Source organism: Carya illinoinensis, chromosome 4 (genome assembly GCF_018687715.1).
Source record: "Carya illinoinensis cultivar Pawnee chromosome 4, C.illinoinensisPawnee_v1, whole genome shotgun sequence".
Taxonomy (NCBI): domain Eukaryota; kingdom Viridiplantae; phylum Streptophyta; class Magnoliopsida; order Fagales; family Juglandaceae; genus Carya; species Carya illinoinensis.
The window spans coordinates 239,286-260,914 of record NC_056755.1 but is presented as its reverse complement, the minus strand read 5'-3'; the positions used below and the strand labels follow the sequence as shown (position 1 = coordinate 260,914).

The following is a 21,629-nucleotide window of genomic DNA, read 5'->3' as shown; positions in this document are numbered from 1 at the left end:
TTTATTTTTTTATTTTAAATATTTTTTAAAAATTAAAAAAAAATATATTATTTCATTAATAATCAAATCCTTAACTATTAAAAAATAAAAAATAAAATAAAATATACAAGTTTGAATTTATAGGGAAACAGTTTGGACTTTGAGTTGAGTTGAGTTGAGTTGAGTTGAGTTGAGATGAAAGTTAAAAGTTGAATAAGATATTGTTATAATATTATTTATTATTATTATTATTATTATTTTGAGATTTGAAAAAATTTTGAATTATTTATTATTTATTTGTGTTAAAATTTAAAAAAAATTATAATAATTAAATAAAATAAATTAAGATGAATTAATAGTAACTTGGGATCCAAACAAGTGTAGCATCATCTTCTTCTGTATAGAACATTAGTAGTTACGATAACAATTTTATTTTCTTGGTACCATGTCATGGGCTTGGGCCGCTTGGCCTTGGCTAAAATTCATAGGCAAATTTGTTTCAACCGGTAGCCGCGAGCTAGCGTCAGAGCAAGCAGACTGCCACACACATGGATAACCCACACAGCTAGCGCTCTCCATTCATTTTATTTTCGCTACCATTTTTACATTTCAGTTATACAATTTACATAACGCTCGAACTTCGAATCTCATCTCTTTCTTCTCAACAATGATTCTCTGAACTCAACTCCGATCCATAGAAAAGGCCACTCCCCCTTTCGCTCTCCCCCCGCCCTCAAGCCCCCCAGCTCCCTCCCTCCCCCCCCCCCTTCTCCTCTCTCTCTCTCTCTCTGTGAAACGCCTGGGAAAAATGCTTCCGAGGTCTACAAGCGGCGTCGGTTGGATGGAAGGACCAGGAGGAGGAGAAGAAGAAGACACAGCGTCGTGGACCAGAAACAACAATGAAGGCGAGCCTGGCAAGAACGACGACATTGGTCTGGGGATACCTCTCTCTTCCTTCAAGTCCATGCTCGAGAATGACTGGTACATCAACAACAACGCCCTGAACCCAACTCAACAAAACCTCCATAACCATCTCCGTGGTCTCCCAAACCCGCAAGATGTCAGAGACATTAGCTTTTGCTCGAACCCAAACGACAACAATAACCTTCTTTTGCAGACCTTGGACTCGTCCTCTTCCTGTTCTCCGTCGCAGGCTTTCAGTATCGACCCCTCACAGGCACAGTCTCCCTTCTTGCCCCACAAATCTTGCTTCTCTTCGCTTATCAACGCCGTTTGCTCCAACCCTTTTGACAATGCCTTCGATTTGGGCCTCGATACCGGGCTTCTCGGCCCGTTCAACCCAGCTGCTTCGAACTCCCCTGCTATGACAGGCTTCACGGCCTGGAACTCTCAGCCCCAGATTAGTGCTCCCGAACTGAGTTCAGCCGCCGAGTTTCAATCAACTCGGTTGCTGCCGATATCTGACACTTCCGCCGGACTTGATGGCGGGTTTATCCCAACGTGTTTCGACGATTTTGACAACTCAGGGAGTGCTCTATTTCTGAACAGAGCAAAAGTCCTTAGACCCCTTGAGGTCTTCCCACAAGTGGGTTCGCCACCCACCCTGTTTCAGAAGCGAGCGGCGCTTCGGCAAGGAGCTGAAAAGTCTGGGAATTTGGAGGTTTCGGGCGTTAGGTTCGACGACAATTCGGCGAATTTGGAGATTAGGAGGAAGAATAATGACGTTTCGGGTGATGTTGATGAAGCAAGCATCGACGTTTCGGGTGTAAATTCCGATTCGGATGAGTTTGAAGGCATCGGTAAGGTGGAGGAGAATGTTAAGAAGGGTGGGAGCAATTCTAACGCCAACAGTACTGTCACTGGCGGAGTTCAGAAGGGAAAGAAGAAGGGGCTGCCGGCAAAGAATCTGATGGCTGAAAGGCGGCGAAGAAAGAAGCTTAATGATAGGCTTTACATGCTTCGGTCTGTTGTACCCAAGATTAGCAAGGTATGAAGTAATGTCATCCTTTAGGTTTAGAGGGTTTATAATTTTTGGACTTTGCTTCGTTCGGGTTTCTTGCTATTTATTGCAATTATACGTGCTGGTTAGTTGTTACCATATGACTTTATTCTGTATATGAAGGCCAATAATTGTCATGGAAAAGTACTAATCTTGAGTTTGGATGTCCTCTGCGTGTGTTTTATGTATGCTGTGTGTGTGGGGGTGTGTAATTCCACGAACTTTATGGACCAACCGACAATTGAAGAGCCTAGAGTGAGTGCCCTTGCTATCCCCTCTCCCAAAGAACTCTGAGAAATCACGATAGTGTTAAAGTCAACTAGTGTGAGCTTTTTAGATAAATAATTATCTATTGTATGTTTTAATAGGAGGTGAGAAGTGTGTGCTTGAAATTCCAATACTTGATATCTAAATATCTAGGATCGATGGTTGTGTGGAGGTTCTTTGGCAGTCATTATGTGGTTGCTTTGGGATTCATTACACTTGATGGGTCAGCCATTGTATCTGATGATTTTATGTCTTATTTGTGCTCAGATGGATAGAGCTTCTATTCTTGGCGATGCCATTGACTACTTAAAGGAGCTTCTGCAAAAGATCAATGACCTCCATCATGAGCTGGAGTCATCCCCACCTGGGTCTTTGCTGCCACCTTCTGCAAGCTTTCACCCTTCGACACCGACTCCACCTACGCTTCCCTGTCGTGTCAAGGAAGAGCTTTGTCCGAGCTCTTTGCCAAGCCCTAAAAACCAACAGGCACGGGTAAATCTCACACATCTTGCTTCTCATTTGATATTTTCAGGTTTTTAACCAATATCTTGATGCTTGTAAGTTTGCAAATGTGCTGTATTGGTGTTGATTCTGAGATGTACTGACGATGTGTATCGGTGTCCACACAGCTTTCTTACTTTTTTTGGTAGGTAATCAAGAAGTTTTATTCATGAGAAAAAAGGCATAGCCCAAGCACACAGGAAGTATACACATAGCTTTCCTAATTGTAAATTTGTATTTCCATATGTTTGTAAAATTGACTGAGGTATATTCAAGCAAAACCTTAAGACAATGGGGTCCAGTGATTTTTACCTAGTTAGATATAATACAGTTTATCAACTTGTGATTCTCACTGCATGGTCCTGTATTGGGGAGCCTTAAATTTTAGTGTATAGGATGGGCAAGATTATTTTCGTGTATTAGTGGGTCAAAGCCACCATTGACCAATCGAGTGTTTCTAGAGCATACCAGAGACTTCCTTATCTTTCTTTTCTTTTTAAATACCACAATTTTGTCAATTACCATCAGTTTTGGTGGAGGTATACCTTTTACTATTTCTATACTCCAAAAACTTCTGTATCTGAGATACTTACTCGACTTCGTATATCGCATAAGATCAAGTGTTCCTCGAGCATACCGAATCAAGTTTTTGGTTGTAATCCAGGAAATTGGTTTGTTTGTAACTTGCTTGAATTCTGCATTTTATAGGTGGAGGTTCGAGTAAGGGAAGGAAGAGCTGTCAACATCCACATGTTTTGTGCCCGTAGACCAGGTCTCTTGCTTTCCACTATGAGGGCTCTGGACAACCTGGGTTTAGACATACAGCAGGCTGTAATTAGCTGCTTCAATGGGTTTGCCCTGGATGTGTTCCGTGCTGAGGTATGCTTCTTTCTCTGATACAAAAGTCAGCCTTTCAATGTTTCTACCAAATTTACCTTTGGACTATGAAACAATAGATAGATTGCACATTTTTCTGTATTTCTTTTGTGTTTACATAGGAAAATACTTTAGTCACAATTACACAAAAGTAAACCCACAAACTGATGTGGCTTCATGTGATACGTCATATTGTAAAGTACTTTTATTATAAAGTAGATCTAATGGATTTCATAAAGCCACATCAGTTTGTGGGTTTACTTTGTGTAATTTTTTTTTTATATAGCAGTTCTCATTTACATAAAGAAAAAAGATTGCCCATTTTTTTGTTCTGGTTTTGGTGCTTTGCACCTGCACATTTCAACGTAAAAGCCTTGTTCCCCTATATCCTCTAGAGCTGAAAGGTTGTCTGTTCTCTATATTGGAGCAAATCTCGTTTATATGTGGAAAAAAGCTCTGTAATGCTTAAAAAAAACAAACCCTGTAATGGAGAGTCCATTCCTTTAATTGGAGAGATGATAGTCCTTTTTGCCATTCTCTGATTTTCATGAAAGTACAACCGGGTTGCCCATTTCCATAGGACTTCAGATCATCTTTTCTTATTCTCTCCCTCTCTCATTTGTACACATCAATTACTTGTAATAATTCTGTTTTTGACATCCCCATGGTGTCAATAAAAAAAGGGAAAGTTGTTTGACAGCTTGTTACTTCCGAGATGCAACTAAAACTTTCTAATGTCTACATCTCCCCGACTCTGTGTTTCATTTGATACTCTAAGAAAATGAGAGAACAGATTATTTGAAAAATAATCAATGCTGATAAATGATGGTATATAAATGAAAAAGGGAGCATGGTAGTCCTTCAGTGGATTTTTCAATAGCTTAAGAAAGGTAAAGATGGCAAATGAGTGGAAAGAAACAAAAGTAAGGAAACAAATTTTCAAATCTAGGGAGATCTTTTTTCTAGTCATCTTTACTGTCACTTTGCTGTCTAGCTTTATTGATTGCTATTAGACCAACATGCAAGGCAGGATATTGGTTCTTTGAACAATTTCGTATGTAAAAGGATGACTGAATGTCAGTAACAGTATGGACTGCTATAAGATGCGGTAGTACATGTCAGGTTTCTCAGAAATGCAAAGCAATACGAAGGGGACCTTTATTCTATTAGTGGCACCTGAATGGATGGTCCATGCGGCCTCTCCTTGTGTTAAGTGTGGCCTAACAAATTCTTCGCCCAAGCGGGTACAAGCTTTTTGGCCAATTATGGTCATCCAAAGACTTGATTTTTATTTTTTTTTTCGTTGTTCATCAGCAATGCGGGGAAGGCCAGGATGTGTTGCCCGAGCAGATTAAAGCAGTACTCTTGGATTCAGCCGGCTGCCCCAGTATGATGTAACTCTGTACTTGATCGGTAAATGCAACCTGCTCATATAGATGGAGGAACTAACTGTAGTGGTGCACCAAGAGTAGTTGGTAAGTGCATTTGCTCCTCATTCCCTTCGGTAGAGGGTAAAGGTAAAAGGTGAAGGTGCACAGATCCAAGCCCAAATGTTCGAAGCTTGATCTAACGTTATTCAGTGGAATATGTTTTGTAAACGTGCTTTGAAGCATGGCAAACTTATGGGGATATCTGAAATATCTTCAGCTTTAAGAATAAAAATGTTCCGCTTTTTCCTTAAACCTTTGCGAATAATATGTAATCCCTTGAATGCAGTCTGGCTGTCCAGTTTGATGGGTACCTTTTCATTTTTGATAACAAGAGTCTTGGATCTCTATATAGAATGCCATAATTCTGAACATGTCGAAGCTGAAAACGCCATCTCAATGCTACATTCAATCATGGATGGATGGATTGTCGACTTGGTTATGACTTACCATATTATTCAAAGGATTCCTTTCATCTCTTGCAATCCCAATTGCCTATCTACCTCTTCATTCTTCTCCCTCCCATCCGCTTCCCCTCCTCCCATACCTTGTTGAATTCCTCAACATTCATCCTGTTGCTCAGATGACTAATACAAGAGGGGGGATAAATTGAGTTGTATTAAAAAAATAACAATTATAAATCAAATATATAATATAAAATATAAACAAAATATGAAATAACAATAAATATAAAGAGTAAGGGTAAGAGAGAAGTAAACTCAGTATGTTAACAAGGTTCGGCTCCACTGCCTACGTCCTCGCTTCAAGTTACCCCTTAAGGATTTCCAAATTCACTATTCAACCTCCTTCAGGTGAAGATAGAAACCTATTACACCTTTGAACAACACCGCTACAAAGGATCCGTGTAGAACACCCTCTACACTTGCAATCACCTTACAAGTGGTGATTCAACTATTCCCCGTATAGAATACTTTCTACACGCACAAGGGTTATACACACCCTTTTTCTGATACAAAAGCTGATAGTGGGTAGGTTATCAGAAAACACTCCTCAATGAGTGAAATAAGAACAATACAGCGCAAATTATATCTCTCAAAATGAATAAGGATTAAGGCTCAATACTTAGAGAAGAGAGAATGAAAGTTTTGAATGAATGTTGTATACTCTAGATGTTGTGAATGTGAAGCTCTCAAATGATCTATTTATAGGCATATGAAACTTCATATTCAAATTTAAAAAGATTCACATGTCAAAGACAACATCATTCACTTTTTCAAAAAATTCAAATAAAAGGTTATTCTTTTCCAATTGTCAAAGATAACATCATTCACTTTTTCAAAAAAATCAAACCTAATCTTTTACTTTTGACATATGACAAAATGAGCACACTTTCCTTTTCAAAAAATTCAAACCTAATCTTTTACTTTTTGTATATGACAAAATGAGCACACTTTACTTTTCAAATTTTTCAAACAAAATCATCTACCTTTTGTATAAGTCTAAAAAGCATCAAACACTTTTGAAAATATTCAAATAAAACATGCACATGTGAAAGATGACAATCAATCATCTTTAATATTTTCAAAGTTCAACCCTTTAATTAAGGCATGCACATGCAAAAGATGACAATCAATTATCTTTCAAAATTTTCAAATTTAATTTTCAAAAAAATTCATGCACATGTGGAAAATGTATTTTAATGGTTTATGATAAAATATTAATTTTGAGCATTAATCATAATTTTGAATTTTAAGAGATTTACAACATTACTCTATGACTTTAATGTGAATTTGTTTCCTTCTTGCTCATGCTTGGTTCTTTGATGTGCTTGATTCCATTGTGTGAACAACTTGAGTTTGAAACTCCTTTATTCTTTGAATTCATTTGTTATCATCAAAATCCATGTGTAGATTTATAATCACATGAAACTTGAAACCTTGGGTTCAACAATCTCCCCATTTTTGATGATGAGAAATACTTGATAGAACTTGAAACCTGTATTAATACTTAAACTCCACCTGAAAATATGCGTTAGTTTTTCAAGCAAAAGTATAAACATAATTTCAAGCATATATAACAAGTTTAGCAATTTAAACAATATTAATGTTCTAGTCTAAAACTTCTCCCCCTTTTGGCATTATTAAAAAGGATCCGTAACAAGTAAATGGACCTGAAGAAAACGGTGTGTTAGTAGACACTGTAGATAGTTTAAAAAAATAAATAAATTTCATCCGTCCGTGACCCGACAAGTGCGGCTGGAGATTTGAAAAAATCGCCTGATGTTGTTGACAAACGAGATTGAAGGCTCCGAGTTTCTAAAAAATGTCATTTTCACCGATCGAGAAAAAATACATTGCTCTTTGACTTGGATGATAACTTGTCTTGTTCTTTATGCTATCTCTATAAAATCAGTCATGAAGTTCATCCAATCCGCATCAAGTTTTCATCTCATCTCTATAACTCATCTGCATTCCTTCAACATTCTCGTTTTAAGCCTTCTATTCTTTTCTCAATGGCTCATTCTTCTAACATTTCTCTAGATCCATCTATGAGGCATTCTGCATCTCAACCTCCTGTCCTTTCTGCAGCTGCCATTGGTGCCATGTTGCAGCAAGAAAATAATAATCTGACTAATAAGTCAGATTCTGATGCTATTTATGACTTGGTGAGTCTTGGGACTCGCTACTCTTCCTCTATTGTTACTTTTTCTCAGCGGCTACAAGCCAAAAATCATGAAGTTGAAAAGCTCAAAGAACAAATTGTTGTACTTCAACAAATTGTTCAAGAGTCTTACACAAGGGAAGAAATCATTCGGCAGAAGAATAAACAGTTGAAATCTTTATTAGATTCTTCATTTCGCTTGCCGGTTCCCATGGATAAGAATGACATGATATTGTATGAAGAGAATAAGCGTCTCAAACATGACGCTAAGAATCTCAAGTTTATGTAAAAGTATTTAAAAAATTTATCTCTATTTTTATTGACTCTGGTCTATCTTTTAAGAGATATTCATAGCATGCATCATACCTATTTCTCTTCTGATCATACATAATCTATCTTCTGGTAAAAGTTTTGTGAAAATATCTACTAACTGATCGTGTGTGTTTGTGAACTCTAATATTATATCGCCTTTCTGCACATGATCTCGAAGAAAATGATACCTTATTTCAATATGCTTAGTTCTAGAATGTTGTATTGGGTTCTTTGAAAGATTTATAACACTTGTATTATCACATTTGATTGGAATGTGATTATACATGAGTTTAAAATCTTCAAGTTGTTGCTTCATGTAGAGAATTTGAGCACAACAACTACCCGCAGCAACATATTCTGCCTCAGCAGTAGATAGTGCAACAGAATTTTATTTTTTACTAAACCAGGAAACTAGTACATGACCTAAGAAATGACATGCTCCACTAGTGCTTTTTCGATCTATTTTACAGCCAGCATAATCTGCATCTGTGTAGCTGATTAGATTGAAAGATGTGTGCTTAGGGTACCATAACCCTAGGTTAATTGTACCACTAAGATATCTAAGAATGCGTTTAACTACAATTAAATGTGATTCTTTTGGAGATGATTGAAAGCGTGCACATAAGCACACACTAAACATAATATCTGGTCTACTGGCTGTTAAATATAATAAGCTACCAATCATACCTCAATATATTTTCGAGTCAACTGGCTTACCGGATTCATCTTTATCAAGTTTAGTTGATGGACTCATTAGTGTTCCAATTTCCTTAGCATTTTCCATCTGAAACTTCTTCAGTAATTCCTTAATATATTTTGATTGATTGATGAATGTCCTACTTTTTGCTTGCTTAATTTGCAATCCGAGAAAGAATGTAAGTTCTCCCATCATGCTCATCTCAAATTCTTCCTGCATAGTTTTAGCAAAAACTTGACACATATTTTCATTAGTAGTACCAAATATTATATCATCAACATAAATCTGAATCAAAAGAATTTCATCATTTTCATATTTAATGAAAAGAGTTGTGTCGATTTTTCCTCTTGAAAAACCTTTTTCAATCAAGAAACCACTAAGTCTTTCGTACCAAGCTCTAGGAGCTTGTTTAATTCCATATAGTGCTTTTGTGAGTTTGAAAACATGATTTAGGGAAATATGATTTTCAAAACCTGGAGGTTGCTCAACATATACCTCTTCATTTATAAAACCATTTAAGAAGGCACTTTTAACATCCATTTGAAAAAGTTTGAAATCTTTATAACAAGCATATGCAAGTAGCATTCGAATAGTTTCTAATCTTGCGACAGGTGCATATGTCTCATCATAATCGATTCCTTCTTCTTGATTAAAACCTTGGGTTACAAGTCGAGCCTTATTTCTAGTAATGACTCCGGACTCATCTTTCTTGTTTCTAAAAATCCATTTTGTTCCAATAATAGTATGATTTTTAGGTCTAGGAACAAGTGTCCAAACATCATTTCTTTCAAATTGATTCAACTCTTCTTGCATAGCTAGAATCTAAGATTCATTAAGAAGTGCGTCATCAATATTTTTGGGTTCAATTTGAAATAGAAAAGCAGTATGATTGCAAATATTTCTAAGAAATGATCGAGTACTTACACCTTGTGAAGGTTCTCCCAAAATTTGTTCCACTGGATGATCTTTCACAAATTTTTACTGTTTGGTTGCATCTTGTATTAAATTTTGATAATCTTTCCTGATGGCTCCATGTTGAACTTCCTCTATTGTTTTCTCTTTGTTGAGATTGAGACTTTCCGTATTATTTATACCTCATGTTTCTTCATCAATAGATTTCTTGGAGAGTGAAGAATTAGATTCATCAAATACTACATGCATAGATTCTTGTACAGTCAAAGTCTTTTTATTGAATACTCTATAAGTTTTACTATTAATATAATACCTGAGAAAGATACATTCATTAGATTTTACATCAAATTTGCCTAAATTATCCCTGTCATTCAAAATAAAACATTTGCATCCAAATACATGAAAGTAACCAATGTTGGACTTTTTATCGTTCCAAAGCTCATAGGGGGTTTTATCTAACTTAGACCTTAGCATAACTCTATTTATAACATAACATGCAGTACTTACCGCTTCGGCCCAAAAATAACTAAGCAAGTTGTTCTCATTGAGTATTGTTCTTGCCATCTCTTGAAGAGATCTATTTTTTCTCTCTACTACTTCATTTTGTTGAGGAGTTCGAGGAGCAGAAAAATTATGCACAAAACCGTTTTCATCACAAAATGTTTCAATATTTTTATTAACAAACTCTTTTCCCCTATAACTTCGGATACTTGAAATAGTATAACCCTTTTCATTTTGAATTCTCTTGCATAACTTGGTAAAGGCATTATGTGCCTCATCTTTATGAGTAAGAAAGATGACCCAAGTATATATAGAGAAATCATCAACAATAACAAATGCATAATATTTTCCTCCTAGAGTTGCAACTCTATTTGGTCCAAAAAGATCCATGTGTATCAGTTGCAATGGTCTAGTAGTGGAAATATGTTTCTTAGTTTTAAAAGAAGTTTTTGTTTGTTTACCAAATTGACATGCATCACAAATTTTGTCTTTAAGAAAATTTGTTTTTGGTAAACTTCTCACAAGATCATTTTTTGAAAGTTTGGAAATAAGTTCCATATTGGCATGACCTAATCTTCTATGCCATAGCCAACTAGTTTCATTTTGAGCTGAAAAGCAAATAGAATCTTGTGAGGTAATTTCTTCAAAATCGATTGTATAAACATTATTGTTTCTAAAAGCAATAAAATAAATATTACAATCATAATTATTCAAAATAATGCATTTATCCATTTTGAAAGTAACTGTAAATCCTTTATCACATAATTGACTTATGATCAAAAGATTATATTTTAAACCTTCAACAAGTAGAACATCTTCAATTATGAGAGAAGATTCATTACCAATTTTACCTATTCCCACGATCTTCCCTCTCGAGTTATCTCCAAATGTCACATGTCCTTCTTCTTTAGATCTAAGATCAAAAAACTTAATCTTGTCTCCCGTCATGTGTCTTGAACATCCACTATCTAAAAATCACTTGTTTTTACTTGTGGATGACTTCATGCATACCTATAAAAACAATTAAAATGATTTTTCTTGGTACCCAAGTTCTTTGGGTCCTTTATTTATTAGTATTAGAAAAAACAAGATTTTTAGGTACCCATATGGCCCTAACAGTCATTGTATGATTTCTTCTAATAGGACAAGTATGATAATTATGACCATTTCTATTACAGAAATTGCAAATAGTATGTGACATATATGAAGAACTTGAATGATTATAATAATATCTTTTTTTGACAAAATTATTTTTATGAAAAGAATTTTGATTATTGGTTTTTGATATAGAAGGATTATCAAAGAAATTTTTATAAGGTTTGTATTTTTGTTTTGGCATATATCCCAAGCCTGCCTTGTCAAAAACACATCTTTGACTACCAAGAAGTTTTTCAAAATTTCTTTTTCCATTCGTAAAGTTTTCAACAATATTTTCTAAATCGGTTTTCTTCTTATTCAATTCAAAATTTTCATCTTTCAAAATGATATTTTCTTTTCTTAAAATATCAATTTCATTTGTTAAAGAAAAATTTTTCTTTTTCAAAGCAGTATATTTGATACCCAATTTTTCAAATTCCCCATAAACCTCTTCTAAAACATTTTGCAATTCTTCATATGAAGGATTTTCAATATTATCAAGATTTGTTACCTCAATGTCATCTTTAGCCATAAGACAAAGATTTGCTGATTCTTCATTGCTTGCTTCACTATCTGAGCTACTTGAATCATCATCCCATGTAGTTTTCATTACTTTCTTGCCTTTGTTTCGATCTTTTTTTAGCAGAGGACAATCTGGCTTGATATGACCAGGTTTATTACATTTATAACAAATTAAAGTGTCATTTTTACCTGAATCTTTCTTGAAAAACTTTTTGAAGGATTTCCTCGGAGGAGTTCTATTTTTATTCAAGAAACCTCTGAATTCTTCTTGTTATCATCGCAATTTCTTCATCTTTATCGTCATTTTCCTCATCTTCATCACTTTCACTTTCATGAGGAACAGCTTTAAGTGCTAAGCTCTTCTTTGGCTTTCCTTCTTCTTCTCCTCTTTTCAATGTGTACTCATGGGTGATAAGTGACCCGATGAGTTCATTGACTTCGAGCTTCTTGAGGTCTCTAGCTTCAAGAATCACTGTAACTTTTGATTCCCAACGTTTTGGTAAAGAGTTGAGAATTTTTCTTACTATCTCCACCTTGGAATAAACTTTGCTAAGAGTTGTCAAACTGTTTATGATGTTAGTAAAATGAGTGTGCATACTAGAAATTGATTCATCATCATTCATCTTAAACATTTCATATTCATGAGTAAGAATATAAATTTTTGATTCCTTGACTTGTGAAGTTTCTTCATAAGTTACTTCCAAGTTATCCCAAATTTCCTTTGTCGTAGCGCAATTCATTATTTTATTAAACTCATTTCCATTAAGAGCATTATATAATAAATTCATAGCAATTAAATTTAAAGTATAAAGTCTATCGTCTTCACGATCAAACTCTTCTTCTTCCTTTTTGACCTTTACTCCATCAACCACTTTTGTTGGAATATAAAGTCCATTTACAATACATTTCCAGATTTCTCTACCTTGAGCTTGAAGAAATATTCTCATTCTAACTTTCCAGAATGAGTAATTATCTCCACAAAAGAGTGGAGGCCGATTGCTAGATTGACTTTCACCAAATGAAGCTGCAATGTTAGCCATAAGATATTAACTCAAAAGATAGTTAATCTTATAATAGAGCTCTTAGCTCTGATACCAATTGTTGCCTAGATGACTAACACAAGAGGGGGGTGAATTGAGTTGTATTAAAAAAATAACAATTATAAATCAAATATATAATATAAAATATAAACAAAATATGAAATAACAATAAATATAAAGAGTAAGGGTAAGAGAGAAGCAAACTCAGTATGTTAACGAGGTTCGGTCCCACTGCCTACGTCCTCGCCTTAAGCTACCCCTTAAGGATTCCCAAATTCACTATTCAACCTCCTTCAGGTGGAGATAGAAACTTATTACACCTTTGAATAACACCGCTACAAAGGATCCGTGTAGAACACCCTCTACACTTGCAATCACCTTACAAGTGGTGATTTAACTATTCCTCGTATAGAATACTTTCTACACGAACAAGGGTTATACACACTCTTTTTCTGATACAAAAGCTAATAGTGGGTAGGTTATCAGAAAACACTCTCAATGAGTGAAATAAGAACAATACAGCGCAAACTATATCTCTCAAAATAAATAATGATTAAGGCTCAATGCTTAGAGAAGAGAGAATGAAAGTTTTGAATGAATGTTGTATGCTCTAGATGTTGTGAATGTGAAGCTCTCAAATGATCTATTTATAGGCATATGAGACTTCATATTCAAATTTGAAAAGATTCACATGTCAAAGACAACATCATTCACTTTTTCAAAAAATTCAAATAAAATGTTCTTCTTTTTCAATTGTCAAAGACAACATCATTCATTTTTTCAAAAAAATCAATCCTAATCTTTTACTTTTGACATATGACAAAATGAGCACACTTTACTTTTCAAATTTTTCAAACAAAATCATCTACCTTTTGTATAAGTCTAAAAAGAATCAAACACTTTTGAAAATATTCAAATAAAACATGCACATGTGAAAGATGACAATCAATCATCTTTAATATTTTCAAAATTCAACCCTTTAATCAAGGCATGCACATGCAAAAGATGACAATCAATCATCTTTCAAAATTTTCAAATTTAATTTTAAAAAAAAATTCATGAACATGTGGAAAATGTATTTTAATGGTTTATGATAAAATATTAATTTTGAGCATTAATCCTAATTTTGAATTTTAAGAGATTTACAACATTATTCTATGACTTTAATGTGAACTTGTTTCCTTCTTGCTCATGCTTGGTTCTTTGATGTGTTTGATTCTATTGTGTGAACAACTTGAACTTGAAACTCCTTTATTCTTTGAATTCATTTGTTATCATCAAAATCTATGTGTAGATTTATAATTACATGAAACTTGAAACCTTGGGTTCAACACATCCGAATAATCGGAAGAGCACTTCTATTTGTAAATCGATGTAAACAACATGCCCGTTGTTTTGCAAATCAACTCAAGTCAGTCCGACTATGTTATTGATGTGGAGGATGTGTTCACTTGCAAATAAAACTTTTCAGTCAGAGGTAAGTATTATATTAATAAAAATTTCAACCAAATGGAAACAACGCTAGCTAACTGTTTCGGCGCTGTGCGTGCAGATATCGTGCATATATGTGTCACACATGCACATGAGATCTAGGGTTTGTGAGGAACAAAGACAAAGGAAGGGAAGGGGCTTCTGAAGGGATGCATGCAAGACAACTAGTTTAGTTTGCAGACGAGTTTCTCAATAGGCCTAGATCTAGATGTGGGTTTATGTTAAGTAGTTTGTTTTATTTGTAGCTTGCTGAGCCTCTATCCATTTTATTTACTTGGTTGAACTTCTTTTAAATTAATAATTGTTGGGTTTTACTAAATAGTTGTGTATATATATATATATATATGTATCTTTGGGGAATATTGTAAGAAGGATCTAAATTTCTTTTTTCCTTTCTATCTTCCCTGGAGGCACTCTCTTCGTTTTCATGTGATTTTCTTTTATTTATTTGGTGTGTTACAATATATACCTCTATATCAAACACCTGGGAAGTTACTTTCCTCATTCTCCAATCCAACTGACTACCATGGAGTCGAGTGAGATTCAAGTCTTGATGGGGTCATGGCAAAGAAACATATTAAAACTAAACACAATAGAAAGATGGGTACCTCGAACGCACGATCCATAAGTGACTGAGTGGCCATGGCCAGTTCTGCGTAGATACCAAATCAGATTAAAGGGATACCTATTGTCAACTACATTCTTGCTGCCTTTATAAACCAAATTTGAGACGAAATAATTTCAATAGCCTAGCAATGTTAAGAACGTTACTTTTGCCTTTTTCAATTTTAAATTTTTTCTTTACTTTTCTTCTTTTTCTTATCACTATTATTAGTTTTTCCCACTTTTCTGAATTTACCCCATATTTTGAAACATTTATTTATTTTAATCTATGTTCATTGTTTTATAGAGGGTACTTTGGAAGTGAATGCGGACCACATAATCCTTCTACTTACTCATTTGGTTACACAATTCAAATAAATGAGATGATTTATTTTGTTAAAAATTAAATATAATATTATTATAATATAATTTTTTAATATAATTTTTATTTTAAAATTTGAAAAAGTTGAATTATTTATTATATTTTGTGTAGGAGTTTGAAAATTTTGTAACAGTTATACGAGATTAAATGAGATGAAATGATTTGATTTTACATAACCAAACCAGTTTATTCTGCAATATAAAATTGATGAGGCCCCATTTCATGATAGTATTCCAAGACGGGTAATGATAGATTTACTATCGCCTACCACTTGTTTAGTACTCCATAATGTATTTGAAATTTTTATTATTTTATTTTAAGTATTTTTTTAACATCCTTAATGATTAAGAGAAAATTAAAAATATATATAACTTCACTAATAATTACTTTCCTAATCATAAAGTAAAAAATAAATAAAGGGAGTAGTAATCGGGAGTGATAGGAAATAATAAACTTATCATTATCCTTCCAAGTTATTCAAAATGAATTGGTAGTTACTTTTAAGTTACTGATGACGATATACTACTCTTGAGTTCGACAAGAACATGATTTAAAATAAGTAGTTTTGGTCAAAATGCATTGATCTGACAAGACACTGTTAACAAACCACTCAATTGCTTGTCAACCCGTGAAACTCATAATCAATCCATATAATATGAATAAATTTTACTTTCAAATTTTATAAATGAGTTTTATATGCATTTTTTTACTCTTGGGATTCAATATTAATATTAGTATTTAACTATTTGATATATGAAACTATTAAACATTTTTTGTTAATATGTAATTTTATTTTATAAACATATTAATTTTTTATATATTATTGATAATAAAATATTTTATAATGAATCCATTTGCAATTGTGAAGTATTTATATAGTTGTCCTTATATTATATATGAATTTATATTAATTGGGTTAAAAAATAAATATATGAGTTAGCTTAATCTATTTATATTAAACAAGTTAAACGGGTTGAGACGAGTTAAATAGATCGGGTTAAAATTAATCTAATAAAAATTAATTATCAAATGGATTAAACAAATCCTATCGTATAACTCGTTATCTATACGAGTGGTATTAGAATTTTAAAGTTTGATTTATTTAATTAAATAGGTCATATTCAAATTAACACAATTTAATATTCATAATTTAACATCACACAGAGCGAATGCGCAAATTCGAATCCCCGACCCTGTTTTAGGTTAAAATTTTCGAGTATTGGTTCTCAATGCTCATAAAACGCAGGACGGACACAACAAAAAGGTGTACAAGAGACTAGGCCCACGAGCCCAACTACCCTCTCAGTAATTCCCGTTGCGCCGACATTGCATAGTGGGTTGTTCCCAATTGAAATCAACTCCGATTCCCTTCCTCGTTCTTCCAGGGAGGCGGCCATGGAAGACAGTTTCAAAGTCCGCGTAGACAAGATCTTCGGCTCCTTAGCTTCTTCAACACCACCCGCAACAGCAACAACAATTTCGTCCTCTTCTCTCTGGTCTCTCACGGACGACGAAATCCAGAAGAGAGAATGGATCCGTGACAAGACCATCCCCGAACCCGAGTTCGAATCTTTCTTCTGCAACTCCCATGGTAAAGGGTTGCAAAAATTCAATAGTCCTATGGAACTGAGGGACGAGCTGGAGAGGGACCTCGAAGACCTTGACGATGATGACGCTGGTGATGAACCCCAGCGGCGACCGTCGAATAAACCGGAAGACAACGACGATGAAGAGTGGAACATTAAGTCTAGTATTGGCCAAGACTGTACTTTGGATTACGAGGTATGTAAATAATTTTTATTTATATTTTTTGCTTTTTCTTTCTGTTTCTGCCGTCTTTTTTGGATGTTAGGCTTTAGCTTATGTTAAAGATTTTGTATGTGTAAAGAACGGAAAATGTTTAGAAAGTAATTCCACGGTTTGCAATGACCAAAATGAGGATATGATTACTTATCTGCGTGCTGGGTTTGTGTTGTGAAATGTTATATATTAAAGTTTGATGGGTTCACTTCCTAAAATTTCTTATAATTTAGATAAAACTAAGATTTTTTAAAATTTTTTCTTAAATTTTACTTATTTTTAAAAAAATTTATTAATTCCATTCAATATCTTTTCTCTATTCTATTAAAATAATATTTATATTATTATTTTATTATTTTTTTCTCTTATTTCTATTTACAAACTTAATTATTCAATATTTTTTGTTATGTTTTTAACTATTACTCTAGTAAATATTTTAAACAAAAATTTAAATTATTTTTTGTGAGTATGACAAGAATTTTAAAATTAATTTTTTTTATATTTTCGAAATTATTTAAATTATTTTTGAAATTATTATTTAAAACTATAACAAATATGAGTATGATAGAAAATATAGATGATTAGAAGTAGATAAGTATAATAAAAAGTTTAAATGATTGGAATAAAATATTAATAAAAAATAATTTGGATGTACAATTTAGAAAACTACTTTATATCTCATAAACAGTTTTTTTAAAAAAGAGATTCGGAGGTAGAGATGATTTTAATGAAATTCCAAATTTTTTTTATCAAATTATAGAAAAAATATACCTATATAGTAATAGTAATAATAGTTTTGGGTTTGTCATTCTGCATAGTAGAGAAAGATGATAGATTTTATCAGAAGTGAGATTCGTTGTCTGGGCAGGAAGACAGAGATGAATACGACAAACTGGCTATTGGCGGGGAAAAGGCTGAGCATCGGTTGTACATGAGGGATGTAACGGATTATGCTATAGACGTAGATTCTTGCAATGAGCTTCCCGATTCTTTTGAGGAAGTTGCTAGGGACCCGCGGGCGAATCACTTGGCTGCAAAACTTAGGCTGAGAGAGGATGCAGAAGCCGCTCAGAAAATCGATTCTTTGCGGGTCTCCGAGAAAGATATAACGGGAGGGGAACATCTTCAAATCAACACATCTGAGGGCGGTGTTAACCTGAAATCTATTCTCAAGAGAAAGGAGGCTCAATTGGATTCGAAGTCAGAAAAACGTGTCCGGTTTGAACTCGAGTATGAAGATGATTGTAATGGAGGTGTTTGCAATGAGGCTAACTTTTCCACTCAATGCTATTCTTCTGCAGTTCCGGATTATGTACGAAATCCTTCGAAATATACACATTACACTTTTGACTCATCAGCCGACATGGATGAAGCATCTAACAAGCAAGCCTATATGGACTTTCTCAAGCTGATAAAGAGGTCAAATAATTTCCAATCACAGCCAGATGCTTTCATTGATCTACCCGCTGTCACGTTTATACCAAAAAGAAAAACGGATGATACTATAATGGCCAAGAAACCCGCTGCTGCTTTGAGGCAGAACGAGAAGGATGCTGTTGGAAGTAAGTTTCTGCATAGGAGAGAGTTGCCTACTGGAATTGCAGCTGGGGACGTGGAAGCCGGTGAAGTTTGTGCAATGGAGGAAGATGAAACGGAGCCGGTAGCTGATGGAAGAAACAGTTCGCAGAGACTGGGCCGAAACTATAGGACCAAATCTGTTGTTTGACTTTGATCACCTTATGAGCTCAAGCATTGAGCATGGCCTTGAAAACCTCTTTTTACCTGGTGTTTAGATGGTAAGCTCTGTAACCTAGTTAATAAAAATAATTTTTATTCTATTATTAACCTTGTTTCGTGTGGCCTGACGATGAACGTGCATGTTGTTCTTTGAATATTTTGGATCTGTCCGTCTTCAGCTAAATACCTCTTGTAGTGCCTTCTGATTTTGGTGTCCATCATTTGTATAAAGACGACGACCTTCTCGTGCACTTTTAACTCTGTTGATCCTTATTGTCTTCCGACCAGAGAGTGAGATTAGCATGGAGGCACTGATGATTGGTCACTTTTAGTTGGGTTGGGCAGGGTTTCAAAGCGTTAAGCATTGAAAAATTGTATATATTATACTACTATTTTACTTATATCTTATTAATTAAAATATGACATATTTATTACTATTAAATGATATAATTTTATCATTTAATTTTATTATTTAATGATGATAAAGGTGTTGTGTCTTATTTAATGGAATGAAAATACGATGAAGAGCATTCTCTGCCCTCCACTTCTCGTCACTCGGAATTGTTCATCCACGTTAATGTTATTCACTACCACGCAGATTAATCCGCAGTTCAAGGTGTTCCATTTAAGAGGTCTGACACACAAAGTCAAATCCCATAATAATAGTTATCGAGTTTTGCTATATATAAGCACAGTTGCACACTAATTTGTGTACCAACACTGATTTATTTATACTTAAAATTTAAATTAACACTGTTTTTAATAAAACCTACTTTTTAATCAATCACATCATATTGATGCATAGATTAGTGCACAATTATACTTGTAACTATACTTTTCCATAGTTACCATATGACCATAAGAACCGGTTCGTGGCAACCTTGGGGGCCTGCCTCCGTCATCGACTCATCGTTTGCTCACAGTACTAAGGACGAAAAAAAAAAAAAAAACACTCATTAGCGTGGGAAGAACCACGGTTAGCATGTCATGTGGGATAACGTTGCCCCCAACAAAATAAGTTTAGGGCCAGATCTTAGCAATAAATTATTTTTAATGATTTGTGAATAACCACCTTTTACGTTCAGCATTACCTGAAAAGCAAGTTACCCGCATTGTCAATTCTTTTTTTATTTTTTTATTTTTTCTAAGCAAGCTTGAATATATATAAAAAGAGAAAATTACAAGAAATAAGGAGGGTCCTTCCCACTATCAATGTACAGAATATAAGTTAGAATACAATTTAAAGGAATGTTACCAAACTTCAAGTTTGTAGCTGTCCATTATGCCACTGAATGCGCGAACTTATTTTAAAATCTATAAATTTTTTTAAAGCTCAAATATTTGCGAGATTTCAAAGAGCTTTCTGTGTCTTCTGAGATTTGAGCAATTTGCCTAACAGCAACCTCCTCATAGATAGAAGAAATGACTAATTGTGAATCACCCACCATAAGGATAGATGAATGGTTGAGATGTTCCGCCATTTTGAGAGCTTATTGATGCTAAAGCTTCTGCTATTACTGGAGTCGTGGTAGGATTTTCCTCAATCCATATTTCTAAAGTCTCTCATTTTGTATTCATGCTTACTGCTAAGACTACAGAGAAAGAATTTCTGACAGCGGCATCAAAGGAGATACAGATTTGATTTTAGAGAGGTTTCTGCCATAACTTCTAAACTGAAGTGTTTTGCTTTTCGTTCCAAGCATGTAGATTTTCTTGATATAAGTAGTTCAACTGTCGTGATGCTTTTTGAAGGGAGAGGCTGATGTTGTTGTGAACTAAGTCATTCCGAAACCTCCATATGAAATCCATAATCAAGATTGCAAATAGTCTAAAAGGTTGTTTATCTTGTGAATTGAGGCCCAGCTTTTGTTTGGGGTTTAAGATGAAAATGAACCAATCATTCATAGAATTTATAGTCAAGAGTAGAGATTTAAAGGCCATTTACTCTTACTCCACAAATTTCTAGAAATGGGACATTCAATGAAAAGATGTAGAAGGGTTTCTTTGCTACCATCACAAAAAGGGCAGTTTGTTGAGAGGATACTGGAGATGAATCGTTTTAATCTTTCTCTAGTTAGAAAAATATTCCATAGGATTTTCCACAATAGGAGTTTATGACGATCATGGATTTTGAAATTTCATATCTTTTTTTCAGCAAATATTCGGAACGATTATTCTAATGGTGCTTGTCATGTTGGAAACAATATGATGGGTTGATTTGACAGAGAACCTGTCATTTTGAGTTTTTGTCCAAATGAAGCGGTCTAGTCTTTGTGTTATTGTGGATAAATGGATTTTTTGAATTTCTAAGACACTGTTGTGTTGAAAAAGGGATTGTAATTTTTGAAGATCCCAGGACCTATTTGTCGGATTGATCAGATCTGAAACCTTTAGGCTTGGCAAAAGGTCCGCTAGAGGGTTTAAAGGAAAATGTTTGAAATTTTCCAAGGAAGGGATCCATGGGTCTAACCAGGCTCTCACCGATAAACCGTTAGTGATTTTGAAACACATACCTTTTGCCAGCAGTGGTCTTGTTTTCAGTATTCCTTTCCATAAACTTGAATCAGTAATCTTTGAAGCAACATTTGTAAAGGTGGTTGATTTCAGATATTTTTTTGTAAGAAGCTTGTGTCATATACCCACATTTGGTTGACTCATTTCCCAGCCTGTCTTTGCTAATAAAGCGACATTCATGTTTTCCATCTTTCGTAGTCCCAATCCTCCTCCTTTTTTTGGTTGACAAATTGACTTCCATGATTTTAAGCATAGCTTGTTCTTTTGGTTTTTTGTGGTTTCCCACCAGAAGTTTTTGAAGCTTGTATTCAGGGACTTACAAATAGACTTTTGAAGCATATGCGTTGAC

General features: G+C 34.3%; 2 protein-coding genes across 3 annotated transcripts; both read left to right on the top strand.

Moving 5' to 3' along the window:
* Nucleotides 1–503: 503 nt before the first annotated feature.
* On the top strand, nt 504–5,265 carry LOC122307400 (transcription factor ICE1-like). Of its 2 annotated transcripts, none has more exons than XM_043120282.1 (4): nt 504–1,927; nt 2,474–2,692; nt 3,416–3,586; nt 4,898–5,265. In XM_043120282.1, exons 1-4 carry the CDS (start codon nt 788–790, stop codon nt 4,979–4,981), a joined length of 1,614 nt encoding a protein of 537 aa, XP_042976216.1. In that variant the 5' UTR covers nt 504–787; the 3' UTR covers nt 4,982–5,265. The 2 variants fall into 2 exon arrangements, with proteins under 2 accessions (XP_042976216.1, XP_042976215.1); XM_043120281.1 differs by having other exon boundaries at nt 506–1,927; nt 2,474–2,698.
* An 11,199-nt stretch (nt 5,266–16,464) lies between these two features.
* Nucleotides 16,465–18,950, top strand: LOC122308277. The gene is made up of 2 exons (XM_043121514.1): nt 16,465–17,011; nt 17,898–18,950. Exons 1-2 carry the CDS (start codon nt 16,625–16,627, stop codon nt 18,753–18,755), a joined length of 1,245 nt encoding a protein of 414 aa, XP_042977448.1. The 5' UTR covers nt 16,465–16,624; the 3' UTR covers nt 18,756–18,950.
* The last annotated feature ends 2,679 nt before the right edge of the window (nt 18,951–21,629 follow it).

Excerpts from the sequence above, each read along its gene's own strand:
- LOC122307400 (XM_043120281.1), top strand. The coding sequence starts at position 788 with ATGCTTCCGAGGTCTACAAGCGGCGTCGGTTGGATGGAAGGACCAGGA. Across the intron at positions 1,928-2,473 it reads TTGTACCCAAGATTAGCAAG|ATGGATAGAGCTTCTATTCT; the intron begins GTATGAAGTAAT and ends ATTTGTGCTCAG. Across the intron at positions 3,587-4,897 it reads TGGATGTGTTCCGTGCTGAG|CAATGCGGGGAAGGCCAGGA; the intron begins GTATGCTTCTTT and ends GTTGTTCATCAG.
- LOC122308277 (XM_043121514.1), top strand. The coding sequence starts at position 16,625 with ATGGAAGACAGTTTCAAAGTCCGCGTAGACAAGATCTTCGGCTCCTTA. Across the intron at positions 17,012-17,897 it reads ACTGTACTTTGGATTACGAG|GAAGACAGAGATGAATACGA; the intron begins GTATGTAAATAA and ends TTGTCTGGGCAG.